This window comes from Polypterus senegalus, chromosome 13 (genome assembly GCF_016835505.1).
Source record: "Polypterus senegalus isolate Bchr_013 chromosome 13, ASM1683550v1, whole genome shotgun sequence".
Lineage (NCBI taxonomy): Eukaryota > Metazoa > Chordata > Cladistia > Polypteriformes > Polypteridae > Polypterus > Polypterus senegalus.
In genome coordinates, this window is record NC_053166.1 from 79,383,019 (window position 1) to 79,398,586 (window position 15,568).

Here is a 15,568-nt window from a genome sequence, read left to right on the forward strand (position 1 = left end):
ATCCTGGTCCAATTCTACAGAGCCATCATGGAGTCCATTCTGACCTCATCTATAACTGACCGGTTTGGTGTTGTCTTTGTTCAGGCTAAGGTCAACCTGCAGCACATCATCAGGACCTGTGAGAAGATTGGAGACTGTAACTTACCTCACATTCAAGTCCTATATGAGTCCAGGGTAAGGAAGAGGACTGCAAAGATCATTGCTGAGCCGACTCACCCAAGGCATAACCTTTTCTAAAGGCTTTCCTCCGGCAAACATCTTTCTGCAGTGAAAGCTAAACCTAAACAGTTTTGTTTCACATGCAATTATTCTAACTAAACAGGTCTGAGCTTCAACTCAGTATCTATGTATACCTTGTCAGGGATGCCAAGGGCGACGACCCGGCCGGGACGCCTTGAGGGACTGGAAGAGGGTGTGCGCCCACTTGGGATCATGTGGGGGCCACCACCCTGGTTGCTTTGGGGGCCACGGGTTAAGGGCTTGGAAGTCCAAACCTGTAGGGGCCAGTGGTCACCGCCAGGGGGCGCCCCGATGCCTTGGGTGCCCTGGACCTCAGCACTTCCGCCACACCAGGAAGAGAGAGTGGAGGTGGCCCGAAGAAGAAGGCATTGTGTGGCCAGGACTTTGTGGGGTTGTGTGAGCACTTATTAACTTGTATATATTGTTGTAAATAAACGTGTGGTGGTGGAAAACAACATGTCTGCCTGTATGTGCCCGGGTTCCATTCACAACCTGTACACTGGACAGCCTGGACATTTTAATCCTACTATCTCTCTATTTTTTGTATTGCCCTTGTTGTTATGCTGCATTATATTTTATCATTTTATATTTTATCTTCTTTGTTGTCCTTGTATGATGTATCAATACGATGAAGACCAATTCCAAGTACACAGTGTTCCTGGCCAATAAAGGAGAACCAGAAAGAAAAGGATTCTTTAAAACTTTCAAAACTTTGGTGCATAGATTTTCATGCATTAAAAGGGAAATATCAATGTCCAAATATTTAAGTCAATATGATTGGTGGTGAGAATAAGATAGATAGATAGATAGATAGATAGATAGATAGATAGATAGATAGCTGTACAGGTTTGTTGTCAGCTCCCCTCCTAACACTCCTATACATTTATTTTAAGCCCATTGTTCCCACAGTAGGCTCAGAAACTCAGCAGACCAAGGCCTTCCCAGTCAATGTGATTTTTTTTTACAAAAATCAATAATCAGAAGACAGAAATGGTAGACGAATATCACAGAGCACTGACCAAACACTACTGTTGTGGTCCGGCATTCCGATGGGCTGCTAGTGGCCCATTTTGACCATTTATTCCTGACAGTTTGCAGTTATTTGATTTGTAGGTCTGTCTCTAGCACATTTTCATGTCCCCCATATGTCTGTATGGATTTTTGTACCACATTGCTGTGACAGTTCATTTTAAGTGTCCCTTCAAACTGGAACAGCACATGTGACTGCAGGTGGAGTCTGGCTGCCCTGTCTGTGACTGCTGAAAAGACAAGTTCTCGTGCTTTTGATACTGAGTGGGAGGGAATAAGCAGGACAAAAATAATTAAGTATTCAATAAAGCATATACACTAATAATGATTCACAATTCATTAGATAAAATGCTGAATTTTTCTTGATTTTAAATTAAGACACGTCTTTTGATGCAATTTACACATGAAGTAATGACACTCACAGACCATCTTCCACAAAGATTGTTTTTTTAAAACAGGAAAGTATTTGATATTTTCTAATTCCAGATTTTGGGATGAACTTGTCCTGCGTCCTGTGTAAATGTTTTTAAAGCGGCTCCACTGCTCTGTCTTCACACCTAAAAGCTTATTCCAGTTTATTCCTTTTATGCTCTGCCACATCTGTTTCTCTTCACTCTTCCAGAACACTGAGAGTTAAATGGCATGCTGGTCACCTGTCCCCAGTGGTCCAATAACATATATCTGACTAGCCATGTGCGCCCAACTACGTTGCGCATGTTAAAGTTGTCTTTGAAGGGCTTCCTGTTTAAACGCGGCTGCCAGTCATGAACTGAGCCCTTCGTCGCACAGCATTATGATTTTTTATAAGGGAAACAAAATTACAAAAAAAACCCCTTGGATATTGATTCGATAGGAACGGCCTACTCAGAATCACTCTCCAAATCGTAATTATGTGGTGGTGTAGGAGCATTTCTGCTTCTGTCCGTTCACCATCTGTCTTGTTTTCACAACGCTATCGTTTCCTCTCACGATGTATTCTCAACCTTTCTCCAATCTCGCAGGTTGCTTTGTGGCAATCCAAAGAGTAAGGCAATATACACGGAGCAATGGTTATAAAAGGGGGACACATAGGTATCCAGGCTCTTTAAAGCATACGTAGGGATCACTTCACTGATATGTGAGCAAGCCACGGTACAACTGTGAGATGCGCAGCACTCGCCGGCTACAACGTAACAATAATAATTTCCGGAACGTGCTGTTACGTTGTCATTCATTTTACCCACTGTCTATCTTTCATTCATATGTTACGTAGGCACGTACCTTTTATCTTCGGCAATCTCATTCTCTAAGTAGGCCTCAGGAGCTAACCAGCGTAACACTGTCCACCACCCCTTTCATTATTCTGGCACATTGTTGACATCCATGAGTAACAACAATGTACTAAACTGGAAGGTGGTCTACGCATGTGTGGAATTCGCGGACAAACAAAGATCAAGATCTAAATGAAGATCTCTTTAGTTAATTTAAAGCACAACAATTTGTTTAGTTTGAATGTCTATGTTTTGAGGTGTGACTGGAGTACTACAGTCTTCAGTAGTATAAGCCTGGAGGAGATTCTTAATGCAATGCCTATGTTTTAGCTGTCTCTCTACTGCCATCTAGTGTGTCTTCTTCTAATTCATTCGCGGACAAACAAAGATCAAGATCCAAATGAAGATTATATATAGAGATTATTACAAATGGCAGGCAGGCTCCCCCTCACTGATGGCTTATTAAGCAGTCACTGATTACGTTAGTTAGTTAGTTAGTTAATATTAGTAAATTAAATTGCTGTCTGCATTGGGGGGTCTATAACACACTCCTAAAATAAGGCCTCATCCCTGAATGCTTTCCAGACAAATCCAGATGACCTCACTAAGGTGGGCTTATCGTCCAAATGAAGAGGCCTTGAGTTTCAACACCCCCCGGCACCCCTTTTCAGTTCTGTCTGTCCTTCCTGTTAAACACCTGCCCCTCCGTGTTCTGCTCATCCCCATCAGCTTTCTGTTATTGCTGTAATATCATAATTATGCTTAGCTACATATTACTACAATTTATTTATTTTACTTTCATTATTGATAGTATTCAGGTAAGAATTTTTAATGTGTTGCTAATTGAGTTTTGCATTCTAACCTTGGGTTAGAATTTACATTACTATGCATTCTTATTTCACTGCTGTTCATGTTAGAGCATTTAAAATACAATATGACATCATAAACCTTCTGAAATACAACAAGCAGATCTGCATGCGCAACACAATCATTTAGACTCAAATTCAAGGCTACACAGTAAACACACCCTATAAAACATAAATGATATGAAAATAATGATTTACGTTACATTTTTTATTTTTAGCAATCAAAATAATTTTACTATATTAACAACATATAGTGTTACTTAAATAATATTGTTTTTTGTATAGAATGACAATTGCATCTTAGCAAGACCATTTACATTTAATAAAATTATAGCAAACATAAAGGCCTGATATTGTGGCCTTATAATATGGCAGCTATCATGGACAGAATTTCTCAAAGCCAAAATTTTTATAAACACGAAACAAATGCCTTTGGTAGAGACTGTATGGTGATTATAATCAGATGATTTTAATTCTTAGAATGTTAATGGGGAGAATAAACTGTAGAGTAATAAATGGCTTTATTTTAACTTGCAGTATTAGGTGTGTAGTGAGAAGTCAAGCAAAATGACCCCTTTTATTGGCTAATTGAGTAGATTACAATATGCAAGCTTTCAAGGCAACTCTGGCCCCTTCTTCAGGCAACATCATTATAAAGCAGTTTTCAAAACACTGATGTTATGTACACCTCATTAGAAAACAAGAATATTAATGACTTAAAAAATATACAACAAAATTCAATGGAAGACTGAAACATATCGATATTCTGCACAAACTGTGAAAAAAATCAAAGCAATCAGTGACGTGGATGAGATTTTAATATGTTATTTAAGCACCTCCAAGCAAGTGCACTTTCAGTGACGGGTCAATCAGAAGGTTAAGACCTTGTAGGGCATTTTTTGGAGCAACATGATCGGCAATTTTAAAGGTTGTTGACTTCTTAGATAATTATGTATCAATTAATAATTACATGTCTTCCCATAGATAACTGCAATTTTTAACTTTTTTTCATGTTTTATTACAAAAATAGATAGGGAACTTTTGTATCTTTTGCACTGCAAAATGGCAAAAAAAAGAAATATTCTGGAAAAAAAATGGTCATTAAGTCAAAGAGCAGATTAACATAAATGCAAACAATGCAAATCCTGCTCTGAAAAACAAATTTAGGAATTTTTATGTGGAAAAAGAGAGGAGTGCAAAATAGCCCTATGGTGCATCTATAGATAGATAGATAGATAGATAGATAGATAGATAGATAGATAGATAGATAGATAGATAGATAGATAGATAGATAGATAGAACTGGTGTATGAGGAATTTAATAGGAACAGAGCCAATCAGGAGCAACTCATTTTACACCCAGACAGTTTACCAAAGGATTCAAATATGAGAATATAAAGTTAGTCTGTGGAACATTTCCTAGGAAAAGCAAAACTTCATCTGCATTGTGAGGACTTTTATGAAATGAACTATTGGCTGTTATTGGGTTAATAAGGTTTGGTGTGAGCTGTGAATAGCAAGGAGCTCAAGTGAGAGCTTATGGAGCAATGTTAAGAGTAGACACGTAGTGAGGACAACAATATCTTAACCATATTCATAATGATGTCTCCAAATCATGAATTCCCAAAAAATTCCTTCTCATATAGTCAAAAACTTTCTGCACATTCTGAAGTAGGATGGCTGTATCAATTGTAGTTTATTTGTGGATTATCTTTTGAAGACTTTTTCCCATGAATTTGGTCATTAACTTTCTGACTGTGTTCATAATGTTATTGGGTGATAGCACATTTTTTCAGGGTCTTTGACCTACTTTAGAATAAGAGAAATTAAGGATGAATTTAGTAGGGATAAAGTTGATTAAATTATTAAAAATGACTAGACAGTCCTTTTAGGAACTGAATGGCATTATAATCTCCATTGTTTCTCGCACTGTCCAAATATTTGATTCTTTTTGCATATATATGTAAGTGGTATTTTTGTGCTGCATGCCCATTGTTGTTGAGATAGGGTTCGGAACTCAGCTCTAGTTATGTGTGAATAAACAGCTTTCCAAAACTGAGATACTCTTATTAGATGCAGTATATGTACTTGTCAGATTTTAATATAATAAAAGAAATTAATTTACACAACTCAAAATTTAGTGTTATTAATGTTTTTTTTCCTGTGTATTGTTTACATGTTCAGTATAAACTAGAGGGTTGCATTTCCAGGAAATGATGAGGAAGGAAGTGGTGAGGAGAGAAGGTAACTCCCTCCTGACAAGATAAAGGATGGATTTCCAGAAAATTTTGTGGTGGAAGTGTTGTATAAACTGGGTTTAGAGGGGTTTTACAAAGTATTGTCAGGCAAGCAAGGGTTAATAACTACAAATAGAATTGACACAACGCCAAAGAGTCAGATCAGAGTCAAATCAGAGGCAACAACTTTATAAACAAATTGTTCATAAATTAGCACAGTAGTTATTCAATTATGAGAGTCCTTCCTTTATGAAACATTAGGCTATACACTTTGACATCTTATATGGGGCAGTGTGATGACATTACATGTTGTGGACCACATGACTAATAAGAGAGTTGTTGCCACAAATGACATGGTGGCATCTATGGAAACCAGTACAAAAAAATGGTGACAACCACAAAAAATACTTCACAAAATGGTACAATGAAATTAAGAAACTTAATTACTGTGTAAAATTAGATAAATTATTTCTACAACTTAATTTTATATTCACTGCGGTGGGTTGGCACGCTCTGCCCAGGATTGATTCCTGCCTTGTGCCCTGTGTTGGCTGGGATTGGCTCCAGCGGACCCCCGTGACCCTGTGTTCGGATTCAGCGGGCTGGAAAATGGATGGATGGATGGATGAATTTTATATTCAATTTATATTCATTTCCATAAGCATGTATTGTGTCTTCTAACTTCGGTATGCTCTAACAGATTCCAATATTCTTTTTTTTTCCATTGTATGACTTATAAAAGTATTATATTTTTCAATTTATTGAATCTTGTGTAATGTATCTTGTTCATTGGTATCATTCTAGCGAACTGGCAGATAAACTTTTTCAGCAAAAATCAGTAGATGCATGTAAAAAAATAAAACAAAAAAATAAATAAGGCAAACTGAAATCAAAACCCAATAAGAGAAACAATAATTGTGGTTTAGAGAAAAACCGAGTCAAAACTGAAGTGACACAAGAGAAAAGAGCATAACGGTAAACTTGGAATACTTACGAGATTTGGTATCTGCATATCAGATATGGATTTGCATCCCATTGCATCGATTGCGCATGGGTCCCGACCTCAGAGGCCATGCATCTAACAACGCTGAAAAAAGACCTAACGATGGAAATAAACACTGGAAGCCTTTGAGGATCCAAAATCACACCAAATAATGACAGATATGGTTACGGTAAACTTGATTTAAATGCCCCAGCACTGTTACATTTTCTATGACATTTCTAATGAGAATATTGTTGGATACATCCATAGAGAGCATCATATGGACATCATTGTTATTTTCAAGGTTTCATTTTGGATTTTTGTGATTTTGTTATTTAGAAATAAATTGTCATTATTTTGATTTCATCTTGTTGTAGACATTGTTAAGGAACCCACATTTCTGCCTTTATTTTTGAAAACCGTGACACCACAGTGGCCATTTTACTTCTCCTCTTTGCTGCTAACCCCGACCTTCTCTCTGGCTTGGAATTCTATGTAAGTATGGTTAAGCCCAAACATCTCGAGTTAAGGTATATTGTTTGCATGTATAGTGAACAATACTTGGAAAATTAGTCTGCTGCCATCTACTGCTACAAAAAAATGTATGAATATTTCTATGCATTTTGCCACTAAATGGTAACTCATCAATATTCATGAGAAGGGTGGAGCCTTCAACTAAAACACAATGGTGTGTAAGCAAAAAAAAAATGTAAAGCCAGTTTTAGAACAAACTGAAACTGAACAATTGAATTGCATGATAGAGATGACAATGTGAATTTACCAGACGTCAACATGAATAGTGAAACTGATGCATACTGGACACTGGACATGCTATTGTATATATTGACGTTTTGTTATTTGCATTTTTATGTCACATTTAATAACAGTTATTCTTGTTAAAACAAATTAAATGTTCTTGGCTGTTCTTTTCCAGGGGTAAACATAATGCTAAGGAGGCTACAGATGGGCCTTGTATCAGAAACCTGTTTTAACTTTATTTAAAATAACAGAAAGACTCCTGCAAGATATAAAGCATGAATTCTTGAGCAACTTAAATATCTGAAATTGAATGGACAATTTAGTAATATTTGTTTAAAAATGAAAAATTTGATTTTCTAATATTTCTAGTTTTTTCTTCTGTTTGACTTTCATTCTTCACTCAGCTCAACTGAAATTATCACAGATCACTTAATTTTATAGATGGAGCTAAATGATTGCAACACAGATTAAAAGAACCTTTTCTTTTCTCTACAAAGGATTTAAATTTTGGAATGAAAACAAGGATTAAAGTGTGAAGACAGCAGAAAGTAGTGGATGACAAAATGTCAACAGCCAATATGGATTACCCTATTATGTATTTGAACTGTGGTGTCACAACACAATGGAACAAAATATGTGATTCTTTTAAAGGAATATGTGTTAGTTTCAAGGTTTGAATCTTTTTTAAAAACTATCATTAATTAATTACATTTTAATACTATTATGTTGTACTGTGTTAGCAATTATGGATATAATGAGACGCCTAGCAAAATGACACCTTTTATTAGCTAACTGAACAGATTACAATATGGAATCTTTTCAGGCAGCTAAGGCCTCTTCTTCAAGTAAGTTGTACATCATGATTACATCTTGCCTGAAGAAGGGGCCTGAGTTGCCTCGAAAGCTAGAATATTGTAATCTTTTTAGTTAACCAATAAAAGGTTTAATTTTGCTTGACTTCTCCAAGGATTACATTATAAAATTAATTGTACAATATGTGCAGAATCAATATACATTATAGAGTCCTCTGTTGATGTTCCTCAAATACAAAATAAGAGTAAAAGTCAAACTTTTCCCCCTTACTACACATACCTTACTTAGCATTTCATAGTTAGTAGTGACTTTGTTAATTCACAAAATTTTCAAGTGAGAAAACACAACTTTCTTACATCATGAAAATATTTTGTTTCATTCTCTTTAAAGTGCAGGTTTATTGTGCATATATAGCAAATAAGTCAAAATCTTTTAATATAAGGATTTAAATAAATTAAAGACGCTGGATCAGAAAAGAAACCAAAGAAACATTGAATCAAAAAATTCTGCATAGCCTCTGGCTGCTACTTTCAAAGCTACTTAAAGCATTTCATGGCCACATAAGGGAGGAGAGAATGGACAGATGCCTGGATTCATGTATTTCTTTTGAATAGTTGTTGAGGTGCATAAATGTTGAAAGATTCATGAAGTATTTTTTCAGCATGAGGATTCCTTCTTGATTTTCAATAGGAACCTACAGATTAAAAAAAAAACAGAAGTAGATTTTTACTTTTTCTTTTATCACATTAATTTTTGCCACTGTATATTGTTTATTATCCTTTTAAAAAACATTTAATATTATTATAAATGACCCTATTTGTTGTGTTTAAGGTTTGCTTATACAAAATATCCAAAGAGATGCAGGCATAATCTGAATTTCACTTAATTGATTTTTCAGTGAGACCAGCCTTTTTGTGTTTTTCAAGTTTTTTTTTATCATGTTTTAATAATATTGTTCCTTCTTGTTCTTTTGCAAGATGGAGTTCTTGCCTACTGGTTGTAAATACAGGAAGCACTTATGACTACCCTCAGCTGCACCAAATGAAACTATTGACCTAAAGGTAATTTATGTACTGTATGGCAAAACTGAAGAAGGATTTTATGTCAACGTGCATCTTAAATCCAATGTTGTATCTCCATTACATAGGTGACATTGTTATAATCTGGAATGTGAGTGAGGAGGACCTCCTCCATTTTCATAACAAATACAATTCTTTCCATCCCAACAAAAAGCTGAAGCTTAATTACTCAAAAAAAAGAAGTCAGCTTGCTTGACACCACCGTTTGCCTGAACGATTACACCCTTGTGACCTCTGTTTTTCACAAACCAACAGACAGACGGATATACCCGAGAAGTGATAGCCCCCCTTCCCCTTAATACAAGGTGCTCCATCATCTTGAGCTAAGCAATATGTTATAATCGTATTTGCTCAGACACGACAGGCTGAGTAAACAATTTCATCAGACAAGGTTATACTAACAAAAAAATGGACACTCAGATAAGATGAGCTATTGCCAATACCCACAGACAACCTTCTGGTATATAAAAAAAGACAACAAGGACCATATCCCCCTTTTGACATCTATAACCCACATCTTGAAGCACTTCGGAAAATTATAAAAGAACTTTAGCCAATACTAAATAGTAATGACAGGCTGAGAGATATATTCCCAGAATCTCCCCTCCTGGCATACAGACAACCTCCAAACCGGCAGCAACTAATTGTTTGAAGCTTCCTAAGTGAAACTACTGGAGATGGTACATCTACCTGCCTACAGAAAAGATGTAAAACATGTGCTAACATTTATAATACGGATCATGTAATCATACCACACTGCCGACAAGAACATCACATAAAGGGATCATCTAATGTGGTCTACCTAATTCTGTATATGAAATGTCCCAACACTGAACTCTATGTGGAAGAAACTGGACAAATACTTTGCATGAATGAATTTCCCCAGGTTCCACATTAAGCATGGCAATAGAGATGTTCTTGTAGGAGCTCACTTCAGCACCATGAGAAGGACTTTAAAATCACAGTGCTTATAAGCAACTTCAATACACAACAGGAAAGAAAAGAATGGGAAGTCAGACTCGTGCTAAAATTTAATACATTACAACATGGTTTAAATAGAGACAAGAGTTTTATGACCAGATATGAGGACTATTTACATCTTTCTGACTGACCCACACAATTTGACTACAGAAAACTCATCAGAAACTTCAAAAGACTTTGTTGGACAGTTATAATTTCAAAAAATCTTAACTATACATTGTTCTCTCCTGCTAAATAAATCTTAGGATGGAGTGGTCTGTTAATTTTTAACATTGAAGATGAGCCACTTAAAGGTTTTGTTTCTTTCCTAGTGTACTGTATATATAAAGATGGGGAATCCAGTTTCTGTACTACAACTTGCCTGAAGAAGGGGCCTGAGCTGCCTCTAAAGCTTGCATATTGTAATCTGTTCAGTTAGCCAATAAAAGGTGTCATTTTGCTTGACTTCTCATTGGACCTAAAGGTAACAAAATCTTGTTAAGTACCATTATTGTTACCCCACCATAAATATGATGACTTGTGTGTCTTTTCATGTCACTTCCCATTGTGTCTTATAAGGGCCAGCTTTTCTACTTGAGAAGTACCTTTGTGTGAAAGCACAGCAAGAAGTGAAAGACATGAAAATAAATTTAGTTGATCTTCTCCACTTGTCAGATACGTGTCAGGTCTCTTCTTAACATTGCTTTGTTTTAAATTTTCTCTCATTTTGTTTGTACATTAATAATTTAGCAATACTTCCTATAGTAGAGAGCACAAAAAGCCTCCTAGCTGACAACCTGGGCCAAAAAAAGCATTGACCAGATAGGGCCTATCACAATTTGAGAAAGGTGACTGTAGGACTTGATGAGACTGGCATTGCAGTAGCACAAGAGACATGAGCAGCTAATGTAGCTCCACACACAGCTGCAGCCAGCCTACCAGCCAAGTCGGTAGTAAGGACTCTTCACAATCAATGCTATGAACAAGAACAGTGGTCCATCCTTTATCTTCATTTTGATCCACAATAGCAACTGATTAAGAGATGCTTCAAGAAAATTATAGAAAAGGTGTAGCAGTGCCACCAGGGAGTAAAAACCTTATCTCTTAGCAGTTGCTGCAGTGGCTCTGATTGGACACCTGCCAAGGGTGCAGGGGCTGCTGGGGACAAGAAGGCCAGCGTGAGTTTTAAAAGGAGGCTGGCTATACAGAGAGGGGAGGCTGTATTGTGTCTGGAGTTACCCGTCTGATTTGTCTTCCTGTTCCTTGCCTTTGGATTATTATTCTTGCCCACAATTATCTTGTGTTCGTGTGTATGGACTGCCTGGTGTCTGCCTGCTGCGTGAGGACTGAATTGGATTGTTCGTCAACCTTTGGAGAAGGAGCGCTCCCTATCCCATCACTCTTCATCATCAGGATATATGGGTAGAACTGTTCCGTACATTTACTTACAGTGAGCTGATCTCTGGATTATTCAGTCTCCATCATTTCAGTACATTGGTTGCTGTTTCCTATGGACTTTGTTACGGATTTTATCGTGTGTAGTTTTTGTTAGTTGTTTGTTGTTCCTGAATTCATGTTTATTGTGTATTTGCCTAAAAGGGAACTGGGAGGGATTGTCTTAATTTGTGTAGTTAGATTTCATTTATTGTTGTTTAATACATTCATCAATTTCTATTTTATTGTTGTTTGCTTCATTGACTCTGTGAGGGAGTGTACGTGAGTTGGGCCAAGGCTGGGTGCGTTCTTGAGGTCCCCACCAAAAAAATAGACAGACGGTGTGAATCTTAGCTGGGTCTTTTTCAGACCACTACAACGGTAATATAGAAAATGTTTTGTAACTGTGCTGAAAGAGGAGAACAAACGGCTAATGTGCACATCTTAACACATTTAGAGGGGTGCCCCTGTTTGTTCCCCTAGAAAACTCAGTTGGCACATATAGTATTGCATCTCAGGAAATCTGTTAACTTTTCATGCATTGTTTCATTTTTGTTCACAGTAGTGTTTTGAGCCCAAAAATAAGATCAATGTTAAGACCAAAATCAATTAATCAGTGTGTTTAGCTGGAAGATATGAAATACATTCTAACAATCTGCATCATAAAACTGGAAAAAGGGGCATCTGAGAAAACAACAGGATCACTCCTCTAGAAATTGAAGACAATGCTGCAGAAATCATAATATTTTGATTTTTTTTTTTTTGATTTAAGGAAGGTAAATGTTGGAGGAACTCAAAGATACAATCATATTTTATTTAGTATGAGCCAAGGTTGTTGTTAAATAACTAAATGTTATTTATTAATTAAAGAAAGAATCTGACTGATTTACTAATAGCAACATTTAGTAATGAGTGTGCATTGTTAGTGCACTGTTTATGGGGCCTAAAAAAGACCATCCAACATGGGTGCTTCTTACAGCCAGTGCTACTGAGATAACCTTCCATGCATGTAGGAAAAAATTAAATGGACAGCACACATGGGCTGGCATCCCTGCTGGGATGGGCCTTATTTCCTTAATCAGAGAGGAGGCCAATACAACAGAGAAATCAGGAGAGGCTCCGTATCAAGGCTGTATGTCCCCCTGACCTGCTAGATTGCAGCATTCATTCATGGCAGAAGACTAGGCTTGATGGGAGGATTGTGAAGAAAGAGGATTTTTCTTTGTTGTTTACACTTCATTGTCTTTACGTGTGTGTTAAGGTATTAAAAAAAGGGGACTATATTTGAACCTGGTTTAGGTGTGATTGTGTCTGGGGTTTGGGGCTGAGTGGCACCCACTGCTGGTTACAGTGGATATATTCTAGCTTACCAACACATAAAAATGCTTTTCTGAAAACTGCATATATACAGTATGCTTGCAGATAATTAAAAATATATGTTGCTCCATTTAATTCATTTAATATCTGTTGTAATAACAAGACAAAGAGAGATTATAAATCTTTGGGGCACCACAAGGGCCAACCTTGTATGTTAAAAAAAACACATGGTATAGCGTGCTAGAAAAGGAAAAATATCGAAACGACATGAGTCTCCATCAGACTGATCAGTATGGCGTTGCTTCCAGTGATAAAAGTCCTGGGCAGGAAGAGGTGGGTCCAGGCGGGTGGAAACTGAAAGTGAAGTCAGAGGTGACATGGTTGAAAAAGTAGACACCAATCAACTTCAGTCACACCTTATGCATTATAATTTATTTGAGAAATTCCAGTCTGGTTTCCGCACTGGTCATAGTACAGAAACGGCACTAACGCGGGTTGTAAATGACATTCTGTTATCCTCTGATGAAGGAAACTCCACTGTAATTATGCTGTTAGGCTTAAGTGCAGCATTTGACACCATTGACCATTCTATTTTACTGCACAGGTTAGAAAATGATGTTGGGCTTACAGGCACTGTGCTCGCTTGGATTAGTTCTTATTTATCAAATCGATTCCAATATGCACAGAAATGTGCTGATAGTACTCCATCATTATACACAGAATTGAGATGTGGTGTCCCGCAGAGCTCAATACTGGGACCTTTACTGTTTTCACTTTACATGCTTTCACTGGGATCTATCATTAAGAAACATAATGTTAATTTTGACTCATATGCAGATGACATTTCATTTCATTTAAATCAAATAAAGTGTCTCCGGTGTTGTCTTTAATTAGTTGTGTTAGTGAATTAAAGGAGTGGATGGATGAGAACTACTTGTCTTTAAACACAGATAAAACAGAGATGTTAATTGTTGGAGGGAATGACGCTGATCACAACAATATTCTGCCATCATTTAACTCAGTTGGAATCACAATTAATTTTACTGAATCAGGATCTGAATACTGAATAATCTAGGAATTATCTTTGACTCTAGCATGTCATATAAAGCGCATATTACAAAGTTGTCCAAATCATGATTCTTCCATCTTAAAAATCTTGGGAAATTAAGGCACTTTCTAAACAAACAGGATTCTGAGAAATTAATTCATGCATTTATTTCTAGTAGGATTGACTACTGCAATGTGGTGTTCACTGGATGTTCAAACTGTTCTTTATATAGCATCCAGTTAATCCAAAATTCTGCTGCAAGAATTATTACAAGAACAAGAAAATACAAACACATAACTCCAGTTCTTAAATCTTTACACTGGCTCCCGGTTAAGTTTAGGGAAGATTTCAAAATCCTCTTTTTAACATACTGTATAAAGCATTAAATGGACAAGGTCTGTCTTACTTGTCTTAACTTATCATGACTTACAAACCAGAGTGCACATTAAGATCTCAAGATGCTGGTCTGCTTATGATTCCAAGAATTAATAAAATAACAATAGGAGGTCAAGCTTTTAGTTACAGGGCCCCTAAACTGTGGAATGGTCTGCCTGCTACTATAAGAGGTGCCTCTTCGGTCTCAGCTTTTAAATCCCGGCTGAAGACTCACTTCTTCAGTTTAGCATATCCTGACTAGAGCTGCTAATTAACTGTACAGACTGCATCTCTGTTGTCAGTCATTAGCACTAAAACATAAGTAACATAATTGTTACAAGCCGCTTCAGTCGCCACATTCAAATCTCGCCTAAAAACGCACTTCTTCACATTGGCTTTTAATTCTTAACCTGTTTCATTTTCCACTTGTCTTTTGCCATTTTCTCTATTTTATTTGGTCCCTTGACCTGTTTTTAGTATCTCTGTTTTAATTCTCTCTTAATGTTTATTTTTAATATTTTGCTTTTAGTCCTGCTTGTTGTAACTGTACAGCGCTTTGGTCAGTTGTAATGCTGTGTTTTTAAGCGCTCAACAAATAAATATGGTATGGTATGGTATGGTATAACTGTTAGAATTGTATACTAACCCTCACCTATTCTGTTTCTCTTCTCGGTACTCAAATGTGGCACTTGGTGCCACAGCCCACCTGCCAAGTTGTTTTGCCTGCCTAAGGTAAAGTCATCCCTGATGGAGGATTGCAGGAATCATGTGAAAGAGGGGTCCTTTCATCAGATTAGCACTATTTCAGCTGTGGAATGGCCAAATGGGAAAGGCAGCTTGATGAATGAGGTCTCCAGGACTCTAAACAAATCCAAATCATATTAGGTGATATCATCTACCGTTAAATTCTACTCCGTACTTCTAAAATTTTTATTTTTATACTGTATTGAGGATTCGTTCTGTTCTGTGTATTGTATTGACACCCTTCTTTTTGACGCCCAACCTACCTGGAAAGGGGTCTCTCTTTGAACTGCCTTTACCAAAGTTTCTTCCATTTTTTTCCCTACATGGGTTTTTTTTGGGGGTGTTTTCTTGTCTTAGAGAGTCAAGAATGGGGGGCTATCAAGAGGTGGGACCTGTTAAAGCTCATTGCTGCACTTCTTGTGTGATTTTGGGCTAT

General features: G+C 36.9%; 1 protein-coding gene across 3 annotated transcripts in view; it reads right to left on the reverse strand.

Annotated features, from left to right (window-relative positions):
• Window positions 1-8,541: 8,541 nt before the first annotated feature.
• LOC120542355 (deleted in malignant brain tumors 1 protein-like) overlaps window positions 8,542-15,568 on the reverse strand; it is a 47,982-nt gene continuing 40,955 nt past the window's right edge. For all 3 annotated transcript variants that reach the window (XM_039774747.1, XM_039774746.1, XM_039774745.1), the window contains one exon: window positions 8,542-8,869. In XM_039774747.1, coding sequence (XP_039630681.1) covers window positions 8,859-8,869 — 11 coding nt within the window. In that variant the 3' untranslated portion in view covers window positions 8,542-8,858. The remainder of the gene's footprint in view (window positions 8,870-15,568) is intronic.